The 21,478-nt window shown below is 36.4% G+C and overlaps 1 protein-coding gene across 1 annotated transcript in view; it reads right to left on the minus strand.

The window, feature by feature from the left end:
• LOC148947728 (uncharacterized) overlaps nucleotides 1–20,986 on the minus strand; it is a 35,710-nt gene extending 14,724 nt beyond the window's left edge. Inside the window, exons 1-2 of the mRNA XM_089096229.1 lie at nucleotides 20,775–20,986; nucleotides 3,584–3,813 (exon numbers count right to left, since the gene is read on the minus strand). Coding sequence (XP_088952355.1) covers nucleotides 3,584–3,813; nucleotides 20,775–20,835 — 291 coding nt within the window. The 5' untranslated portion in view covers nucleotides 20,836–20,986. The remainder of the gene's footprint in view (nucleotides 1–3,583; nucleotides 3,814–20,774) is intronic.
• Between the last annotated feature and the right edge of the window lie 492 nt (nucleotides 20,987–21,478).

Raw genomic sequence — 21,478 nt, forward strand, 5'->3', positions numbered from 1 at the left:
AAACTACGACCAATAGAAACTCACGGCCAAATCATAGAGAGGCACAAAGAAATATTATAAACAATGCATTAAAGCAAACGTGATGCTGCCTATATTTAATGTCGGACAGACGTATCTGCACGACAAGGAACGCAAATGACTGGCCTTTTGTTGTGAAAGCTGAATTCAAAGGAAGAATTGAGAGAAAAATTGAAGAGGATGGGTATGATTTACAATAGACAGGCTGCATTAATTCTTTCTTGAAATTTCAAGAGTTTTATTATACGAAACCATCAGTGTTGAACTTGGCTACAAAAGAATTGCGTAAGGGGGGTTCCTCAAATATTTCCAGAAGAAAACAAAACAGGTAAATGGGAGTCACACTAACTTTTCTCGTCACACTAACTTTTCTCGTCCACTACCATAACGATGGCGATGAGCTTTTAAGTCGCATCATCACTCGTTATGTGATTTGAGTCTTGCACATCACTCCAGAAACAAAGCGCCAGTCAATGGAACTTCGCCAGAGACATTCCCCTAAATAAGCACGAAAAAAAGACAAACAAATATTAATCTCCAGACAGGTTATGGGTACGGTATTGTGGGATTGTAAGGTTTTCGCTTGTTGACTACATGCGGAGAGGTATGGCCAGAAGTGCAGAGGCTTACCATCAGACATTCCACTGACTTTGCCATGCAATCCAAAACAATTACTGATGCATGGATTACTGATCAGTGGCATCATCTTCTCTACAACGCGCGAGTGCCTTAGAGCACTTCTGTAAGGTAGAAAAATGAGCATTTTAGGATAGTTTTATCCGGAATGAGTTAGCTTAGTTTGGTAAAACTATTGTAAAGTGAGCTCCATTCAATAAAGCTGTGAATCCAAATACAAAGTGAAGCTGCCTTGTTGCTTCACACCTTGAAGTTCTCCATATTATAGATAGAATGGCTTTCTGGGATTTATACAATGGTTTATTATTTCTTGAGTTCGAGTACTACTAGGGTATATTTCTAAAGCTTAGAAATCTAGCTTTTCATATCAAAGGCGGAGAGACTCATGAATTAACTTATTAATAAGTATGTAGTTCTTTACAATTTTTGCGAGATATCTTAGGTTTTGATCTTAGACTTGGGAGTTCTAAACAGACCTAGCCATCTGAACACACCAGAAATCCCACTATCGATTTCCTCAACCTTCAAGTTAATCTAGAAGATCCGTCGGCAAGGAACTGACACGGGTAGCTCGCAAATTAAACAACGGTAGATAATGCGCCAGGAGGAGACAATGTATTACCGGAAATAATCAAAACCTCATTAAATTCATGCATAACTCTTTGGATTGCGTTCTTTGCATGTATCTGGAACTCAGATGAAGGTCCCTGAAGAGTAGAGAAAAAGCAGACTCATCAAGCTTTTTAAGAAAGGAGATGCATCAAATTGTGGTAGGGAGGAGCATCAGTCAATTTTTGAACCCTGCAGACTGTTCTTAGAGATAACCATCCATCACATACAAACAACCTTGGATGTTTGGATCCTATATGAACAAAATAGCTTCCTTTCAACTCACTCCTGCTCCAACCTTCTGTTTATCCTATGCATCTTGGTCGAGGAATGCAATCATTGGAGACAAAAGATGCACAAAGATGTCTTTGTGCATTTCGTAAGAAATCCTTCATCTAAATCCATAAAGAGTCGCTGCAGAAAATTCTCAGTTATTAAGGCATTCCAGATAAACTTGTATCCTTGATCAATACTCTGTAGGAAAACACTGAGTGTTGCGTTAGGGTCTACGAAGGAAATACAAGGTATTTCCAAAAAATGATCATGGTCCAGCAAAGATGTGTCCTCTCCCTTCTGCTTTTTTACCTTTTAATTAACAATGCTGCTTTGGGATCCAAGCCTCAGGCACACGACTAGCAGATTTTCATTTTAATGACAATATCACTCTGATGATGTTAAGGATAGGCTCTAACTTCAAGACCTTCTCAATGTATCCGAGAGAAAGCGAGTCTTTTGAGCTTGAAAATCAACTTGAAAACAAAGCAAGGCAACAGGTGACTCACCACTGGGCATAAAGTCCAGGGATAAAGCGGGTAGTAGAGTTTAGATACCTTGGATGTACAGTTCAATAAATGGGATCCGAGGCACAGTCTTGGGTTAAACAAGCCGTTGGAGCTTTTAGTTGACTAAACCAGTTTGGCAATCAAAAACGTACCCTTTAAAACTGAAAGTTATGTTGTTCAATAGTAATGTCCTTGAATGTTGGACCCAAAAAAAAAACCTGCAGCAGGACAAGAAGATAGTTCATTTCAAGAATAACTGTCTTTGCAGTATGTTAAATATAGACTGGCCATCGTGTTACCAAAAAGACAGTTTGCTCTATATTACACCAGGCCCTAGCAGCAAAAGTCAGATACCAGTGGAGATGATACTACTTGGACATGTCTACTTGATATGGTGGAAGATAGACTCTTTAGAAATACTTGGTATGGTGGAAGATAGACTCCTTAGAACAGTACTGGAATGGCACCCATAAGGAGCCTAAAGAAATGACTTTGCAGTATGTTAAATATAAACTGGACACCATGTTACCAAAAAGACGGTCTGCTTTATATTGCACCAGGCCCTAGCTGCAGAAGTCAGATGCAAGAAAGACGGTACTACTTGGACATATCTACTTGGTATGGTGGAAGATAGACTCCTTAGAACACTACCGGAATGGCACCCACAGGGAGCCTGAAGAAAAAGAAGACTGAAAAATATGCTTTGCTGCACCAACCAGCAGTACCTGAAACAAATCTGCATGAGAGTCTAAACCTAGTGGAAAGGGATCTGGGAATCCACACATGTGAGCGATGACTGGCGACTCTTTCTGGATGTCCTGGGTTTCTCTGGCACCAAAGGAGGAACTAAAATCTAAGATAAGGTATTCTTTAGGCTGTTAGCGACTTTTTGGCTACTAATTAACATTTCTTTTTTCTTTAGTTTTTAGGAAAATTTAAAATGTGTGCTACAAGTTATTGATGTAATGGCAGGTGAAGGAATGCTGAGAGCCTGAGAGCGACATAAACTACCATACTCTGTTGTTTTCTGCTGGGTATTTAATGACATTTTGGCTCCTGAAGCAATATTCTTGATTTTGTGTGGGTTCTGTTCTTTCAATAAAGCAATGTTCTTTTTATAGCCCTACAAATTTTGGGATATACAGCAATCAGTTCATTTGAGCTAATTTATTGTATTGGCTTAGAAGTGGTAATTTTGTTTTGTTTTATGCTTTAATTTTTGTTCGTTTACTTACTTTGCGAAAACTTTATTCTTCTTTTTATTATAGACAAGCAGAAGAACACTAGCACCCACATGTCTGACCCTTGACGAGATTTTTACATCCTGAGTAACAATCAGAGGATTCTTTCTTGAAGGAGGGGGGGGGGGGGGAAAGTACATTTACATAGGCTAACATTTCTGGGAGCTCCTAGACCATTCTTAGCAGAGAGTTGATCCTCCCCATTCTGTACAGATACGCACTAGAATATTTATGATCTGTTCTTTATGATAGAACAAAAAGAGTACAAAGAAAATAATGCATAGCTTAAAAATATACCTGTACATAGTCATGGCATGAATCATAGCCAGTTAATCTCAGTTTAGCTTCTTCAATTACTGCTACCACTCCATAGCCCTTAGGAGCCTCAAATTCCAGATGGCATTTGTGAAATAAAGGATTTGGTGCTTTAAACCGGGTCAGTCTTATAATAACTGCAGAGAGTTTGTTCAAGTTGACACTTTTTTTGAAGCTTAAAGGAGAACATATTGACGGCTCGTCAAGATACACTGTAAAAACAAGAGATGATTTAATATGTGGTCCTTTAGAAGAAACAGGATGCTCACACCCTGACAATTGAAGCAATTTGTTGGAGAAACATCTTGTCATAACACTGAAAATAACATTCTGTTCCTTGTAGCTGTAAAGGTTCATAAATAAAAAGGGAAATTATTTCATAGAAGAAAATTATAACTTCGTTATTAAAGAAGAAGCTGAAGTTAGCAGTAGCATTTCTAAAAGTAATTTATATGATGAGGACCAAGGAAAAAACTACTCATTTGAATTTGGAAAATGTAGTGACTGAGAACTCACAAAAAATAATGAGAGCACTGGAATCAAATTGACCTGGGTCTGATGGCCTTAAATCTAAAATCCCTGAAGTGTGTCCTACCTTATATACATCCTTGTCCAATATTTCTCATTAATTTATTCCTGAAAACTTGATTGGTTTTGCATGAACAAAAGCAAGCTAAAGTTATACACTTACATAGGTGAGAGCAAAAAAAGAAAAATCAAAATACAGACCTATATCACTTCTTCTCCTGATTTCCAAGTTGTTCTCTTGAGGCTAGAGGACTACCTTAATGGACTTGGAATAATTTTTGAAGGGCAATTGGGTTTTGTAAAGGTCTTTCAGCATTATATGCCACGCATCACCATATGGATGTGGCAAACAGGGCTGTCAACTTAGCTCTTCTCCCTGTGATGATTTTGACCTGAGGAAGGCTTTTGATAGCTTACTATAGATTTTGACATTCGTCTTAACAGAATGTTCGCCATGGGTAATAGGGCCTCCAACTAGAGTGGTTTTAATCTTATCTACAAGACCCAAATATCATTGTGGAAAATTTCTTTTGCATTTGAAATGGCATCTTTACTGAAAAACTGCTGGTTTTGCTCATAATCAAATCTTCTGTTGAACTCCACTTAGCATCAATCTTGAAACAAAGTTCAGGATTGTATTTAGAATAATTCTCACTTCATCCATGTCAACTCTAAATCATAATAAGTTCATATCTACAATCAATTCAAAATGAAAGCAATCTCAGTTTGTAAAAAAAATTCCTTATTATGACTGAAAGGTTACTTGATCAGGCATGACTTTGATCCAGAACAGATACAAAAATGTTGTACCGGTTCTGGAACAGGTTACTAAATAAATTGTATTTTCAATTTCAAGGATTCAATCTTGAAACAAAGTTCAGGATTATGTTTAGAATTACTAAATCAACTGTATTTTCAAGTTAAAGGATTCAAGTGTAAGGATTCAAGTTTAATCATTCTAAACTGGCATTTTTGCTCTGAACTCAAAATCAAGATTGTATCAAGACAGCATATATAAGATCAAGTATGTATCAGTTGATCTATTTTTTATGCTTTCAGTGAACTTGAAGCTAAACTATTCATGCTGGAAACATGAAATAAAACAGAATTATTTTTCAAGTGGGCCTGTAGCCCCTCTAGCACTATCCCTACTACCAATTGTCTAGTATAAAGATAGACATGCAGCATCTGGTTTGAAGTAGAATTGTACATGAATTTTCAGGTTGCATCGCCAGAGGCGAAAAGTTGGCCTTTGGCACAGCCAGCACCATCCACCCTGCCAAGTCTCCTGTAGAAAAAAAAACTAAGTTTATTTTCTGTGATCAGCTTGAAACTTATGGGACTAGTACCCTGGGCTAATTGGAAATCAAAGTTGTAGACCTCTTCTTTTGACTTTTGCATAAAAGTGTTTCAATCAGCTCAAACATTATGGGGGGAAAGGCAAGTATCATAGGTCAAAAAGAGAGAGCAATGAATCAACATAGGCCACTTCCAAGCCCCACCTACCTTCCATACAAAAGCATCCAAGTCTGCTTAAAAAAAAATTTTAAACATGACTACTGTTAAGGAGACTTTCCTTAACAAATTTTTGGCAGCGGAGTTTTTTTTTTGTGTTGGCTGTTTATACCTGCATATCAAAATTCAAACAAATCTCAGTACTTTTGAATTTTTTGTCAGTTCTCCAGCAAGCTGCCAAAGGAGTTACAAATCTCAGACAATCAACACCTGGCAAATAGATCAACATTATTCTAACTCCCTGCTTTTGACTACCAATCTACAGTCTGCCCCCCTCACTGGCTCAGCAGCCTTGCTGCCTTACACATCAACCTAAGACGACCCTGTCTATATCCTTATTAATTAAAAAAAAACTTTTTCAACAAAATAAGTCTTACAAAAAAAAGTAAAGAACTCTATTAAAACTAAAATGAACAAAAATAGAATCAAATGAGAACGAGCAGAAATTAATATGAGTAGAGTTCTAAACCACTATGCTTTCTAAAATCCAGAATATAATTTGTATTTTACTGAAAAAAATTCAAATGAATTTACTGCAAAAAAAATGTGCATGGTCAGTTTAATATACATATGCTGATATTTATTCCTTAAAATCTTAATTAATTTTTAATTTATTAAAGTTATAAAAGTGAAAACATTTAAAGGAATTTTTTCAGTAAATTACAAATTATATTCTGGCTTTTAGAAGACATAGGGGTTTAGAACCCTACTCATATTAATTTCTGCTTGTTTTTATTTGATTCTATTTTTGTTCATTTTTGGTTTAATGAAGTTCTTTACTTTTTTGAATTTTTTTTGGTGGAAAAAGTTGCTTTAATTAATTTCTGTTCGTTTTATATTAACATAATCTTTTTCAGGGAGAAAGACTGAGCCCATGGGCGTAGGGAGGAGAAGGCAGGGGGGGCAGCTACCCCCCCTAGACCTTCAAATTTACATTAGATATGGCTGAAAAAGCAGATGGTTGGAAAAGCAGTTGATAAAAGGCCCTCCATCGCACTATCGACTGCCCCCCCTAGACAATATGCTGCCTACGCCCATGACTGAGCCTCTTCTAAATTTAAACAACCATTCCTTTCATAAATACCTTAAATACCCCCAGGGCATAACTTACAACCCTTGCCCATAATCTCTGGTGTTTGTTTCCACCTCAAAGCCTTGTTATATGATAGTTAGACTATTTTGAATAGAGTAGCTATCTCAAAATTTCTATTAGATGCATTTCGAGACAATACGATGTGTGTGTGTGAGGGAGGGGGTAACTACCCTCCGATCACTTTTACTCTTAAAAAGAGCACTAGAGCGGCTGATTACCAATCCAATGAGTTCCCTCCGAATTTTAAATGCCCCCTCCGAGCGGCTGATTTCCCGAGGCATAACTTACAACCCTTATTCTAAATGCCGGGGGGATTTGTTATCCTCAAAGACATAATTTCCAGACCTTTCCGATACGTTGAACAAAATGACTATCTCAAAATTTTGATTGGAAGTGTTTGGGGAAATGATGGGCGTGGGGGAGCATTTGCCCTCTGATCATTTTCGACTAATAAAAAGGCGCTAGTCCTCTCAATTTCAAATCGAATGAGCCCTTTTTGAAGCTTCAACGGAAAAGCTTTCAATAAGAACTTTATATGCCCCAAGGGTATAACTTACGACACTTATCCTGAGGGCTATGGGGGAAGGGTTTATATCCTCAAAGAAAGATTTTCCAGACCTTTCAGCTACCTTGAACAAAATGGCAATATCAAAATGTTGATCGGATATGTTTGGGGAAATGATGGGCGTGGGGGGGGGGAGGGGGTGATTCTCCCTCAGATTACTTTCGACTGTTAAAAAGAGCAATAGCTCTCTCAATTTCTAATCTAATGAGCCCTTTTTGAAGTTTTTACGACAATTATTTGTATAAAAAACATTATATGTCCCCAACGCATAACTTAAAACCTTAGCCCTGAGGGCTGCGGGGGGGGGGGGGGGTTCGTACTCAAAAACATAATTTCCGGACGCTTCAACTACGTTCAACAAAATGGCTATATCAAAATGTTGATCGGAAGTGTTTGGGGAAACGACGGGCGTGGGGGGGGGGCATTCACCTTCCAATCACTTTGACTATTAATAGGGGCACTAGCCCCCTCAATTCCTTTTTGAATAAGCCCTTTTTGAAGTTTCTACGGCAAGGCTTTCTATAAAAACCTTATATGCCCCAAGGGCATAACTACAGCCTTTACCCTGGGGGCAGTGGGGGGTTTGTCAGCCTCAAAGACATAATTTCCAGACCTTTCAACTATGTTGAATAAAATAGTTATCTCAAAATTTTGATTGAATGTGTATGGGGAAATGGTGGGCGAGAGAGCGGGGTAAGTTGCCCTCAAATCACTTTTGACTATTAAAAAAGGCACTAGACCTTTCATTACCAGTCGAATGAGCCATTTTTGAAGTTTCTACGACAGCACCCTCTATAAGATCCTTATATGCCCCCAGGGCATAGCTTACAACCCTTGCGCTGGGGGTTGTGTGTGTGTGTGGGGGGGGGGGGGTTGTCAGCCTCAAAGACCTAATTTACAGAAGTTTAAACTATGTTGAACAAAATGGCTATATCAAAATTTTTATTGAAATTGTTTGGGGAAATGATGGGCGTGAGAGTCTCTTGTGACAATTAAAAGAGCACTATCCCTTTCAATTTCCAATCGAAGGAGCCCTTTTTGAATTTTCTACAACAAAACTTTCTATAGAAACCTTATATGCCCCCAGGGCATAACTTTCAACACTTACCCTACGGGCGGGGGGGGGGGATGGGTTGTCATTCTCAAAGACCTATTTTCTAGAATTTTCAACTATGTTGAAAAAATGGCTATCTCAAAATTTTGATTTGATGTGTTTGGGGAAATTGTGGGCGTGAGAGGGGATTAGTTGCCCTCCAATCACTTTTGACTATAAATCACTCCAATCACTCAAGACATTTCCAATCAAATGAGCCCCTTTTTGAAGTTTCTAAGACAACACTTTCTATAAAAACCTTATATGCCACCAGGGTTTAACTTACAGCCCTTGTCCTGAGGGCTATGAGGGGGTTATCATCCTCAAAGACCTAATTTCCAGAACTTTCAACTACGTTGAACACAATGGCAATTGCGGTAGAAACCTTTTAGTTTCTACCGCAACGCTTTCTATAAAAATCTTATATGCCCCCAGGGCATAAATTACAACCCATGACCCGAGGGCTGTGGAGGGGGGGGGGAGGTGTCATACTTAAAGACCTAAATTCCAGAACTTTCAACTATGTTAAACAAAAATTCTGATTGGATGTGTTTGGGGAAATGGTGGGTGTGAGAAGGAGTTAGTGGCCCTTCAATCATTTTCTACTTTTAAAGAAGGCACTAGCCCTTTAAATTTCCAATCGAATGAGCCCTTTTTGAAGTTCTACGACAAAACGTTCAATAAAACACCTTATATGCCCCCAGGGCATAACTTACAACCTTCGCCCTGAGGGCTGTGAGGGGAGTGTCCTCCTTAAAGATATAATTTCCAGATCTTTCAACTACATTGAACAAAATGGCTATCTCAAAATTTCGTTTAGATGTGTTTGGAGAAATAGTGGGCGTGGAAGGGGTGTTGGTTGCCTTCCAATCACTTTCGACTACTAAAACGGGCACAACCCCTTTCAATTTTCAATCGAATGAGCCCTTTTTGAAGTTTCTACGACAACTCTTTCGATACGAAGTGAACTGGTCTAAAGAAACAAATAAATAAATAATACATTGTGCCAACATTGTTCTTTACTTAGGCATTGCTATTGCGCTACCTATGATAATCAGAAGTTCTAAAAATTGTTTGGATCTGTATGATTGGAAGAATAAATTTTCTACTAAAACATGTTTGCGAAGAATTGGTTAATTGCACAGTTTGATGCCTATGGGGATACCCAGATTATTCCCCTTCCCCCTTTAAAAAACTCATTTTTGGACTCTCAATAATTTAGATTGCAATGATAATCAAATTCTGTTGGGGTTAAAAGGACCAAAAAAATCCAAAAGTTGCCCAAGCCTGTGCTTGGTCGAAGTGGTGGTTGCGGCTGTGAAACAAGTGCGAGAGGCCAATGACCGGGGTTGTAAACGCGGTCTGGATTTATTCTAATAAATACGGTCCCGATTTATCCCGGGCATCAAGCGGTAGTCAAGTCGGTTACAGCTGAGAAGATTGTAAATGGCCCTAATTACCTTTGGAAGTATTGTCCTCTTTCTGGTAAGCAGAACCATGAGGGCCCCAACAGCATCCCAGAGTCTGAATGGGTTGTCCATTTTACAGTCAGTTTGTAAAACCTAATAACAGTGAGGAAAATTCTTTCGATAGTGAGATGACTTCGTTGCTTGATTGTATTCAAAAACCAAATTTTATTGTGGTAACACCGTCTGCTATTAAGGAGACTGCGTTGGAGCTTAGAAAGAACAAATCCTCGGCTGGTGTCAACAGTATTTGTGCTGAGTATTTTATCACTGCAAGTGACCTCCTCTATAACCACTTTGCATTACTTTTCAAAATGGTTTCTAACTTTGGTATCGTTCCACACAGTTTATGCATTGGGGTGGTTAGTCAAATTCTGAAAAAGAATAAATCAAAATCATCATGTTCATCGTATAAGCCAGTGACTGTGCCAAATGTTTTTGCAAAGTTATTTGAGCTTCTGGTGTTGACCGCTTAAAAGAAAAGTATATTGTGCCACCATTCCAGTTCGGGTTCCAGTCAAGTTTAGGTTGCTTCCATGCCCTTACAAGTCTCTGTAATGTGCTCAGAGATACAGAAGCATCTGGGAGCCCTCTGGTTCTCGGAGCATACGTTATTACAAATGCTTTTGGTTCCCTTATCCACTCGCAGACCCTGTTGGAGTAGCATAGTTGTGGTGTTAGTCTTGATGTAATTTTCCCATTATGTTGCATGTATAGGCACCTAGAAGTTCGTTTAAATTGGGAAATGTACTTTTGGACAGTGAACTCCCTGTATTAGTTGGAATAAAGAAAGGAGTCATTACATCACTAATTATCTACAACAGCACGTCTCTTCCTGCACAGATTGGCCTACCTATTAGTTGCATTTCAAAAGGGATGGATACATTAGTGCTTTGCTATGCGGACGATCTGTTAAATTCATGCTGGTCAATAGCTAGTCTTCAATGGAATTTTGATAAACTAGCTGATAGATATCTACAAATAGGAGTAAGTATGAGTGCTTTGAAGTCCCCAGTCCTCTTCTTTAATTTTCATGGTAGTTATGTGCCCAATAGTGTCTGTCAAGGTGATAGTTAGGTGGCAACCCAGCACTGTACTCACATATTTAGGTCTCCTGATTGGGTCTTCGATTAAGAATACGTGAGAACTTTTGCTTCGGAATGCTGAATGCAAACTTAGAATTGCTTATGCTAGTGTGGTTACATTGCACCTTAATCTGGAACGGAAAGCTCTTTCTTGAATATATAATAGTTTGGCTATCCTGCACATTCTATATTTGACAACATTTTTAAGGAATCTGATAGGCGAGGCTTGAGAAAGTGCTATTTTAAGTGCGCGAAGTTTTTTCTTCAGGCCACTCTGTGGTTCAAGAATAGGTACGTTGTTAACCGTTTCGGTGTGGTGGAACCGCTTCAGGCCAGGGATGAACAGTTTCGGAAACTGAGTAACCAGCCCTCTTGTCACCCTTGGAAGGGCGCACTATATTAGTTGTGGTATTATAATAAGTCTGAATTATTCGGATTATTTTGCGCAGAGCCTCTGCAAAGCGTTTTCCTGTGTTTACACGTAGTGTCAACATTTATACTGCTTTTGATCATATTTTGCACTCACAAGCATTGTTATCACTTCTGGATTGCAGCGTTGATCCCTCCATTGTGTCCGTTTTGCAGTTTTGGTATAGCAACACAGTTATACGAATTGTGCTAGGTAGAGATAAGCAAAATAATCGTCCGATGCTTTCGGAAGATGTACTGCTACTTAAAAAGGTAAGATAGGGTTCATGTTTAAGCCCCACTATATTTAACTGCATACGTATACAGTCACTAGGATTAAAGGGAAGTATCAAGCTTGATGGGCTTGATATTAGCTACATGTCACACGCCGACGATCTACTACTACTCATTCTTTATATATCTGGTTTACAGGGTAAATTGGCTAACATTGTTGAACTTTATAAATCTATTCGTCTTGCTGTGAATGTCTCCAAAACAGAGCTTTGTATTTTTAACAGGCCGGCGAAGTACAATTTCTCTGTTTGTCAGAAATTGCGAAGTACAATTTCTCTGTTATCGATATTGAAGGTTCAGTGGTTAATTAATCGGATAGCCTTTGGTACCTCGGAACTGATTATGGTTCAACGATAAGATTAACCACCGGGCTTATTAAAGATATTGTAATTTGGTCTCTTACAAAAGGTTACGGAAAAGCAGTAAGCCTGAGAAATAGTATTAATAAGATCACCCTCGCCAGAATATTTAACGCCGTAGTTGCGCCTTCTATCTTATATATATCACCGCTTTGAGAGTTACAAAAAGTTACTCAAAAGAGACAGATGCAAATCCATTACTACAAGCTGGCAAAATTTCTGTTGTGTTTACCTTTATGGTTCTCGAATAGTTACGTCAGTTGCCGTTACAGGACCATTGATCAAAAATTGGTGAAATTGAAGCAAGAGCTAGCCGCTGCAGTGTGCAATTCCTTGCTGATTCGCCGTTAACTCATCTTGTCATGTAAATAGTTCGCGTATATATTTGTACCTTTAGATGAGTGTCTTCTTTCTTTTTCCTTTTTTTACTCCATTTATTCTTTCTCTTGTTGTAAGGCGGGCAAAAAATAAATTGTTATTATTATTATTATTATTGATAATTTGTGTATATGTTTATGACCAGTTTGTTTTGTTTTCCTTTCTTTTTCTTTTATTGTACTCTATTTTTTTCTCTTTTTTTTGTTTGTAGATGGGTAATAAAGAACATTCATCCATTCATTAAAAAGATGCTAATTAGATTCGAAGAGCCCTGCCCCAGGTTTCTGCAACCCTTTATACAAAGTGGTTAGTCAACTCCTACATTCATATAGCATCATGGGCTATCAGAGGGACATAAAAATGGAATCAAAGCAATTCAAAAGCCAGCCCTAAAAACTGTCTTGAAAGCAAAATGTCTTAAACCTAGCTTAAGTTCTGTTGCTTTGCTTTAAATTGTTTTGTTCCATTTTAAATTGATGAGCTCTTTTATGTTTTGTTTGGTCTTTACCTTTTGATTGTTCTTGTTGTTTTCTATTTCCAGCAATTTATTGCATGATTTTAAACTAAACAATATGATATTTATTACAAAAAGAGCTATATGACCTTACTAAAAAACAAAATAATAAAAATTATTAACAAACAAATAAACATATCAACAACATATTTACACCATAGGCAGCACAATAGCGCTGCCTATGTAATGAGCAATGTTGAAGTTGTCCTAGAAGCTTCAATAGGGGCTCATTTGATTGGAAATTTTAAGAGTGCCCTTTTTAAGAGTCAAAAGTGATTGGAGGGAAACCAGCGCCCCCCCCCCCCATCATTTCCCCAAGGACATCCAATCAAAATTTGGGGTAACCGTTTTGTTCAGCATAGTTGAAAGGTACAGTATTTATGTCTCTGAGAATGACAACCCCTCCAAGCCCTCAGGGCAACGGTTATAAGCTATAAAAGTTGCCCATTATTAACATATAAGGTTTTTATGGAAGGGGTGATCATATAAACTTTGGAGTGGGCTTATTGATTGGAAATCAGAAGGTCTAGTGCCCTTTTCATGAGTCAAAAGTGACTAAAGGGCAACTAACCCCCCCCCCACATGCTTTTTCGCCAAATGCATCAAATCGACATTTTGATAGAGCAATTTTGGTCGAAATAGTCTAAAAATCATATAACACGGCCCTCAGGGTTAAAATAACCCCTCAGAACTAGAAGGTAAGGGTTATAATTTATGCATTGGGGGCCTATAAAGTTTTAATGGAAGGGGTTATCATACAAACTTTAGAGTAGGCTCATTTAATTTGAAATTGAAAGTTCTACTTCCTTTTTAGATTTCAAAAGTGATAGAGGGCAACTAGCCCCCTCCCTCCTGACACATCTTTTCCCCAAACGCATCTGATTAAGATAATGAGTTAGCCATTTGTGTAAAATAGTCTAAAGAACATAAAACAATGCCTCCATTATTGACACAAAGCACCAGAGCTCTGGGGCAAGGGTTGTAAGTTATACTCTGGGGGCATATAAGGTTCTTATGGAATGGGTGGTCACATAAACTTTGGAAGGGGCTCATTTGATTGGAAATTAGAAGTTATAGTGTCCTTTTTAAGAGTCAAAAGCAATTTGAGGGCAACCAGTCCCCCCCCCACACTGATCATTTCCCAAAACAAAAATCCAATCAAAATTTTTAGACATCTATTTTCTTCAACATTGTTTTATGCCTTTGGAGATGTAAATCACCCCACAGCCCTCACGGCAAGGGCTGTAAGTTAGCCCATTTGTTCATTTTTTTACACATAGTATATGCTATTGCAAAAGGCAAGCATGTTTGACCTTTACTGTCTAAAACGATTATGGGCAATCAAATGAGCCTTTCAGTGCATGCTGAGGGGAATGTTGAAATAAATCAAAACAAGTTATGTGTATATGGGTTGCTAAAAGGGCATAACTCAGGAATGACTGAGTATATTAATTTGAAACTTTCATGTAATGATAAGGGAGATTATCAATTGACCAAAAGGGAAATATTTGTATGCTACTACTACTATTACAACTACCACCACTACTACAACCACACTACTACATATACAATATTGAGGGGAAATTTAAACAAAATTGGAACTTCCAGAGAATGCTTAAAGGGGAAGATCAATTGACCAAAAGGCAATATATGCACACTACTACTAATACTACTACCACTGCTACATTTACTACTACTTTTACTACTACTGCTTCCATAAGGCTTCCACTACTTCCATGAATATACAGGTTATTAAAAGGACATACCAGTAATGTGGTAGCAATGGCCAATTGTATTAAGTGGAAACTTCCAGGACTTGATCAGAGGGATGTTCAACTGACCAAAAGGCAATACATTAATGCTACTGCTGATTCTAGTACTAGTGCTATTGCTATTAATGGTATAATACTACTACTGTGACTACTATTACAACTATGCCTAAGAGCATGAAGGTGAAATTTTCAGGGAATTTTGAGGTAGGAAGGTGAGCTGAATCACAACACACCATCTGTATGCAAGTTGTCAAAAGGGAGTATCAGCAATACCTTAGGAACAGTTTGGTGTGTGAAGTTGAAACTTATAGGGCTTGCTGTGGGGGATACTGAACTAACCACAATACCATATTTTCATCCGAATACTACTTCTTCTACTCATACTGCTACCACTGCTACTATTATTACTACAACTACTGCTACTATTATTAGCCTACTACGTCTATTGCTACTACTGCCAAAAAACCTAAGGCTGCTACTATTAATACTAATGCTACTACTAGTACTACTACTGCTACTAAATCTAAGAGAATTAAGGCAAAAATTTGGGGAATATTGAAACTGTATTGAAGTAAATCAGAACCCACTATGCCCACATGGGTTTTCCAGAGAACATATCAGCAACGCTTCAGGAATGGTTGAGGGTATTAAGTTGAAACTTTCAGCATGTGTTGAGGGGATGTTGAAGAAATTAAAGGTGCTATGTGTATACTGCTACTAATGCTAGTACAATTATTGCTACTATGCAAGCTAAGGGTATTAAGTTGAAGCTTTCAAGGAATATTTAGGGAGATGTTGAACTAAATCAAAACAAACTATGATAAACAAAACAAAGCAATATCTCAAGAACAGCTTACATTATTAAGTTAGATCTTTAAGGATAAATTGTGCTGGATTTTGAACTAATTTACACATAGTGCCATAGAAGGCACTAGGGTAAAGGTACCGATGATTTGACAGTGCAATTTTGGAACCCCAGTCGAAATTTTCCTTCAAAACAGAATAACTCTGCTTAGCTGTGACTTGGACCGCCATCTCTTGACATCCCAGATTAGACTCCATTTAGCATTGATTGAGTCTTGATCAACTCCTTTCTTGAAAGCTTCTAGGGTTTGAGACAGGCTAGTGGCTTTGGACAGGCTATTCCAGAAAAGGGACAGAACTGACTGAGAAAAAGTGCTGGTGCTCTTGCCTGGTATAATGGGGGAATTGTATCTTCCTAGTTTGTCCTCTTGTGGTACTTGAGAGGGATTGTGAGAGGCCATGACTTACTAGGTCATTTTCCTGTTTTCCTATAGTATATTAAAGTAGGGAGTTTGAGTAAGGTGAGATTTACCTTGTAGGTTTCATCTTTCAGTGTCGGGATAAGCTTTGTTGCTCTTCTTTGAACACTCTCCAGTGCCTTCACATCCATCTTATAGCTGGGAGAGGTTAGAGTCATGCCAACTTTCAGGTGAGGGTAGACCATGGCTTTCTAATGCTTCATTATCACACATGGCTCCCTGATGGTGAGTGTTTGCTTTATGAGGACAACAGCTCAGTTTATTTTGCAACTTTAGCATATATGTGGCAATAAAACTTCAAGTTGTAGTCAACAATAATTCCCAAATATGTCTTCTCATAAACTGCCCTAAGCTGGGTGTCTCCTAAACAATATGGATGCTTTGGATTGTTAAATCCAAGATGTAGGACTTTGTAGGCATTTTTACATTTTCTCTCATTAGGTCTGGGATATCTTGTCTGGATGGGTTAACTGCTGAGACATGATGCCAAAACATCTTTTGTTAAGAGCCAGCTGCAATTGCCTCTTCATGGTCCTTCACAAGCTTGTGAGACAAATTTCTCAATATATTTTTATGTTCTTTAAACCTGTCATGGTGGTTATTACATTTAACCACCTTAAAAACAATAGATTCTCCTAGGTATCTCAGGCCCAATAGTAAATATTAGAAGAATCTGTTACATCCTTCTTTGTTGCTGTCTTGGAATTCCTTTATCTCTCAAAATATTTTCAACTTTTTTAAATGCTGTCAATTTCCACCTTCAAGCCTTTGCCTTCATTCCAATCCATTTTCAGTCCATAGCTATCTAAAATTCTCTTAATTAGCTTAGATCAAGAATATATAACCAAAATCCCAATTGACTCTAGATATGCTAACTTCACTAACCTTGTTTGTAGTACTTCCCAAAGAACAGTCCTAAATCTCCCTTAATCTCTGAACAGTTATTCAATACACTAACACTAAAAAATTTATTAAATACCATAGCTGTAACTATCCTAATTTTGAAGCCCTTTCTTATCTCAGTGGCGGATCCAAATGGGGGGGGGGACGTGCAGGGCGAACAAAATTGTGGACGTGCAAAATTGTTTATAAAAGAAGGCAAATAATTATGTTTTATTTTTTTTATCTAGTATAGATGGGTCTCTGAATTTTCAGTTTGAATAAGTGGAATGGCATCATTTTTTTTCAAACATTTACTAATGAAATATTGAAAAAAATGGAAATTCACACCACTTGAGTTAACCACAGAAGCAGAATGCAACTAAAATTTTACTTCAGAACTTCTCACCTTCATAATACCAACCAGTCACAAAATATAGTTATGTTTATGCACAAGGGATGCATATATTTTTTTTTATAAAATTGTATATACTGCTAAGGATTTTATACTTATTTTGGTACCATACATAACATCCTATCATATTTCCATGATTAGTTGTCTATAAATCAAATTTTTAAAAGGACAATTCTCTCACTTAATGCTAAATTTGAGCTGAATTTCAGATTTATATTTTTGTGCTCAACAGACATATTGAGATTTAAATGTTTGAATTGAATATCTGAAAATTTCTAGATTTTAAAAATTTCAATTAAAATTCTATTGAAACCCTGAAACCCTTCAATTGAAACCCTGAGAGTTTAAATCACCAATCTATACCTATCAAATATCGAAATCACAAACATATAATTATTTGTTATTTTAAGGTATATTTTGACTGATATACTTAGTTTGAAGCACATAACTACATGCATCTTTATTAGAGTTCATATTTTTCTGAGAATTTTGTTCTTTATTTAAGTATTTTAGGATGAATAGAAGAGGAAATATGAACAAAGAGCTCTAAACTGACAGGGCTAGCCATTATAAACATTCACCAAAACATTGAGGTGGACATCAACCATGTAATAAATAGATATGGCAGGAGTAGAAAGAGAAAAATAGACTTTTTCTTACAAAATTGTGATTTCTGTAATTTAAGCAAAATATATCAAACTTTAAAAAGTGGAAAGATATGCTACATTGTTCTGAAAAGTGAAATGTTGATTAGTAAATGTTGATGCTGTTTATTAAAACACTATTTTAAAAAAGAAATAGTGATTATTTAATGTTTTATTGCCTATACTTAAAACTCTCATTTTTAATGTCTTCTATGTATTGCTATCTTTTTGTTCATGTTTCTTGTTACACCCCTAAACAAACAAATATCTAATGTTTAAATTTCTATGCATATTTGATTATATTTTAATCCTCATTTCCTACTCTTCATTACCATCATAATTACTAAAAAATGCCATTTAGTTAGGTGACAATCTAAATGACTTGACCAATACAAGGAATAGTCACAAGGAATGCAGGACTCCAAGAATGGTTCAAGATCATTTTTTTTTTTTTTTGACAATACAAAGCTTAATTCAGTTGCTATAGTGGTCAGTAGTGCAAAAGCTAAAAATTATGCAGAAAATATTAAATATTATTTTTTTTATAGATGGTGAACAGCTTTTGATTATTTATAGGGCGGGGTGTTTTTATAACTTATTATTTTTTGGATCAATCTTTTAAATTATTTCAATTTCAACAGATTTATTAAAACTTTAACCCCCATCCAATTCTAAATGAAATTATGACCATCTCCACTGCCTACCTATGATGTATAATTGCTGAGGTGCCCTTTAAATTGCTGGTATTTCTTTGTTTGCAAGTTTATCAGAGCAACCTACTATGTACCCTCTATAAAAAAAAAAATACTGGATCTACCCCTGTCTGATCTCAATAACTCTGAACTATAATAGACAACCTTAGATACCTGCAAGCTCTTCAGAGGTCATTGCAGAGAGGAATTATAGTCACAGTATGTGCAAGCCAGCACAGGAGAAACTAAGTTAAAAAGTAAGCATGTCTATTATTTTTCTTTTCTAAAGATTAAAATATTATTTTGCTATTTATTGCATTGCATTAATTTTTTATTTAAAATGTAAATTTGGCAATGTTTGGCATTGAGAATGCAACTTTCTTTCTCTTTAGAGCTGTGTCAGGGGCAGGCCAATAAATGGTACTCAAAGAGATACAGCTGAAAACTAATTAGGCCTAGGACATTAGATCATTTTGGTCAATCTGAACTCTGTAAAAAGGATTGAGCAGAAAACTTATTTTAGTTTTCACTAGCCTAGGATTATCTTATAGGTCAGCTTTGGTTTTGGTAAATATTTACCAAATCATATTATTGAGTTACAACTAAAGTGAATATAACATTCAATGCCTTTTTTATTAAATTGAAAATTATAAAAAACTATTTTTTTTTAAATTAATTCTAGCCCCCAATCATATATATATACAAAGCACGGTTTTATTTTTCAACCGTAGGGGGTGGGGGGAAAGATTAATAGGACCTTTTATGTTCATCAGATACAAAATTACCCCAACCCCCATAATGTGCAAAAATATACACCCCTAATGTGCAATAAATGAATTGGTATATATAGGGGTGGGGGCTAAAATTCATTTCTCACAAAAATGATTATCATATTTGTAAAGAGAATAAACAGGGGCATTGAGTGGTATATTCACTTTAGTCATAACTCAATTATATGATTTGGTAAATATTTACCTTGGTTTCTATTGGTTTTTGATGGATAGCACTTTTAGCTTATAAGAAAAAATATATAATCTATTTCTTGAGTTATATAATAGGGTAGCCTAAAGTACTTATGAGTGCCTGCCAACCGTTTCACCAGCATTATCTTAGGCTATCACATGGCCTAGCCTATTTGTTTTATCATTAGCCTACTTACTGGTAAATCACCCTTCCTTATCAACAGTTTTTTGGTGATTTTATTTATAAATTCTACTTTAGCTACTTTTGGCTATCTTGGAAAGGAGTTAGGTTAGGGAAATGAAACTTTCAGGGATGGGTCTACAGGCTAAAGTATGTCCCAGGAAGGTATTTTGAAGTACCTACCTCCACTCCTTCTCCCTCTAGTGGGTCCTGAAATTTGACTACTTGACAGGTCTATATACCTATTGAAATTTTGACTAAACAACATTTACTTTAATTTTCAGTTACTTGTTTCTTTTTCTTTGGCTTTAGTTCTGACAATGCAATTCTTGTTATTTGAGTCCTAGAATTTAAGCCATAGGCCTATCAAGATTTTTTTCAAAATTTAGGAAATCAATTTGCATATCTTTAAAACCTTATAAATTTGGACTGAGCAAAGCTGTGAAGCTGAAAACAATTTTGTTGCACTTGATTTAAGAGAAGATCTATTTTGCAAGGTTTCACTTTTATAACACACAGATTTTTAAAGGTCATCAAAGGTCAGGACCCTCTAAAGGGAGAAGGAGTGGAGGTAAGTACTTCAAAATACCTTCCCAGGATATACTTTAGCCTGTAGACCCATCCGTGAAAGTTTTATTTCATAGCCCAACCCCTTTCCAGGATAGTCAAAAGTAGCTAAAGTAAAATTTTACCAGATTTTCTTCCTTTGGACAACTAAGAATTGGATGGCAATCTAATTTATGTAAATATGTTAGAAATTTAAAAAAACTGATATTTCTAATTAACTTACCTTGTAATAGCAAATATTTCTTATATTTTAGTAGGCTAGATGGTAATTCTGACTATTATTCTTTAATGTCAATACTTTTTTAGTCCAAGTTGTTGATGCATTACCTAGGCTACTGTAAATCAAGCTGTCCTCAATTGAAGTCAAAACAATGGTTTTGGATAGGAGGAAAAAGCACATTACCGAGTAAATAGTAGACGAAAGAAATTCAACTAGTAGCCTATTCTTCTATTTGGTTACATTAATAAAAACTAACTTACATGTTCTGTATCCAACACTTAAGTAAGGGCAAAAGAATAAGAATAGAATAATTTGTACCATTGGGTTTCTATCTTAATTATTGCCCTTCAGTTTTCTTAATCATTTCCTTTTATAGTCTTTTACTAATATTATTTAAGACCTTTTTTCGCCTAATCATGAAGCTTTAGGTGATGATGGTTTATTTGCGTTTCAGTGTCTGTAAATATTTGAATTTTTTGGGCTGGAATTGCTTCAACTTTAATTGCATTAAAATTAGCATAAAACTATCAGTTATACTTAAATCATATTTGCAAAACTAGCTAAAAATGCAATATAAATAGGTTTTCATAATTATTTTTTACTTATCTAGACATTTAACACGACATAGTAGATATTATTGTAGCCCACAGCTTAATTCAGAGATTTGATAAAGATAGCAGGCTATGCAAAATGAGGAAAAATGTTTAGGGGCATTCCGACCATAGATGTCTTATTGTAAATTCGTATTTGTCATTGAATCAATTAAAAAAATATATAAAGCTAAAAACAATAAAAAAGTAATTTTTCTTACGAGCCTTTTGTCAACTAGTGTGATAAAATACGACTGCTTAGCAAAGGAAAGGTCATTGTAACTGATCACTGGTCTTTGCGGCACTTGGTTCACTTCGCCTGAAAAAGGCAAAAGAAGACATTTTTTTGCCTTAATGTCTTCTTACGAAAAAAT

Source organism: Artemia sp. Qi Xiang Cuo, chromosome 10 (assembly GCF_049724085.1).
Source record: "Artemia sp. Qi Xiang Cuo chromosome 10, ASM4972408v1, whole genome shotgun sequence".
NCBI classification, from domain to species: Eukaryota; Metazoa; Arthropoda; class Branchiopoda; order Anostraca; family Artemiidae; genus Artemia; species Artemia sp. Qi Xiang Cuo.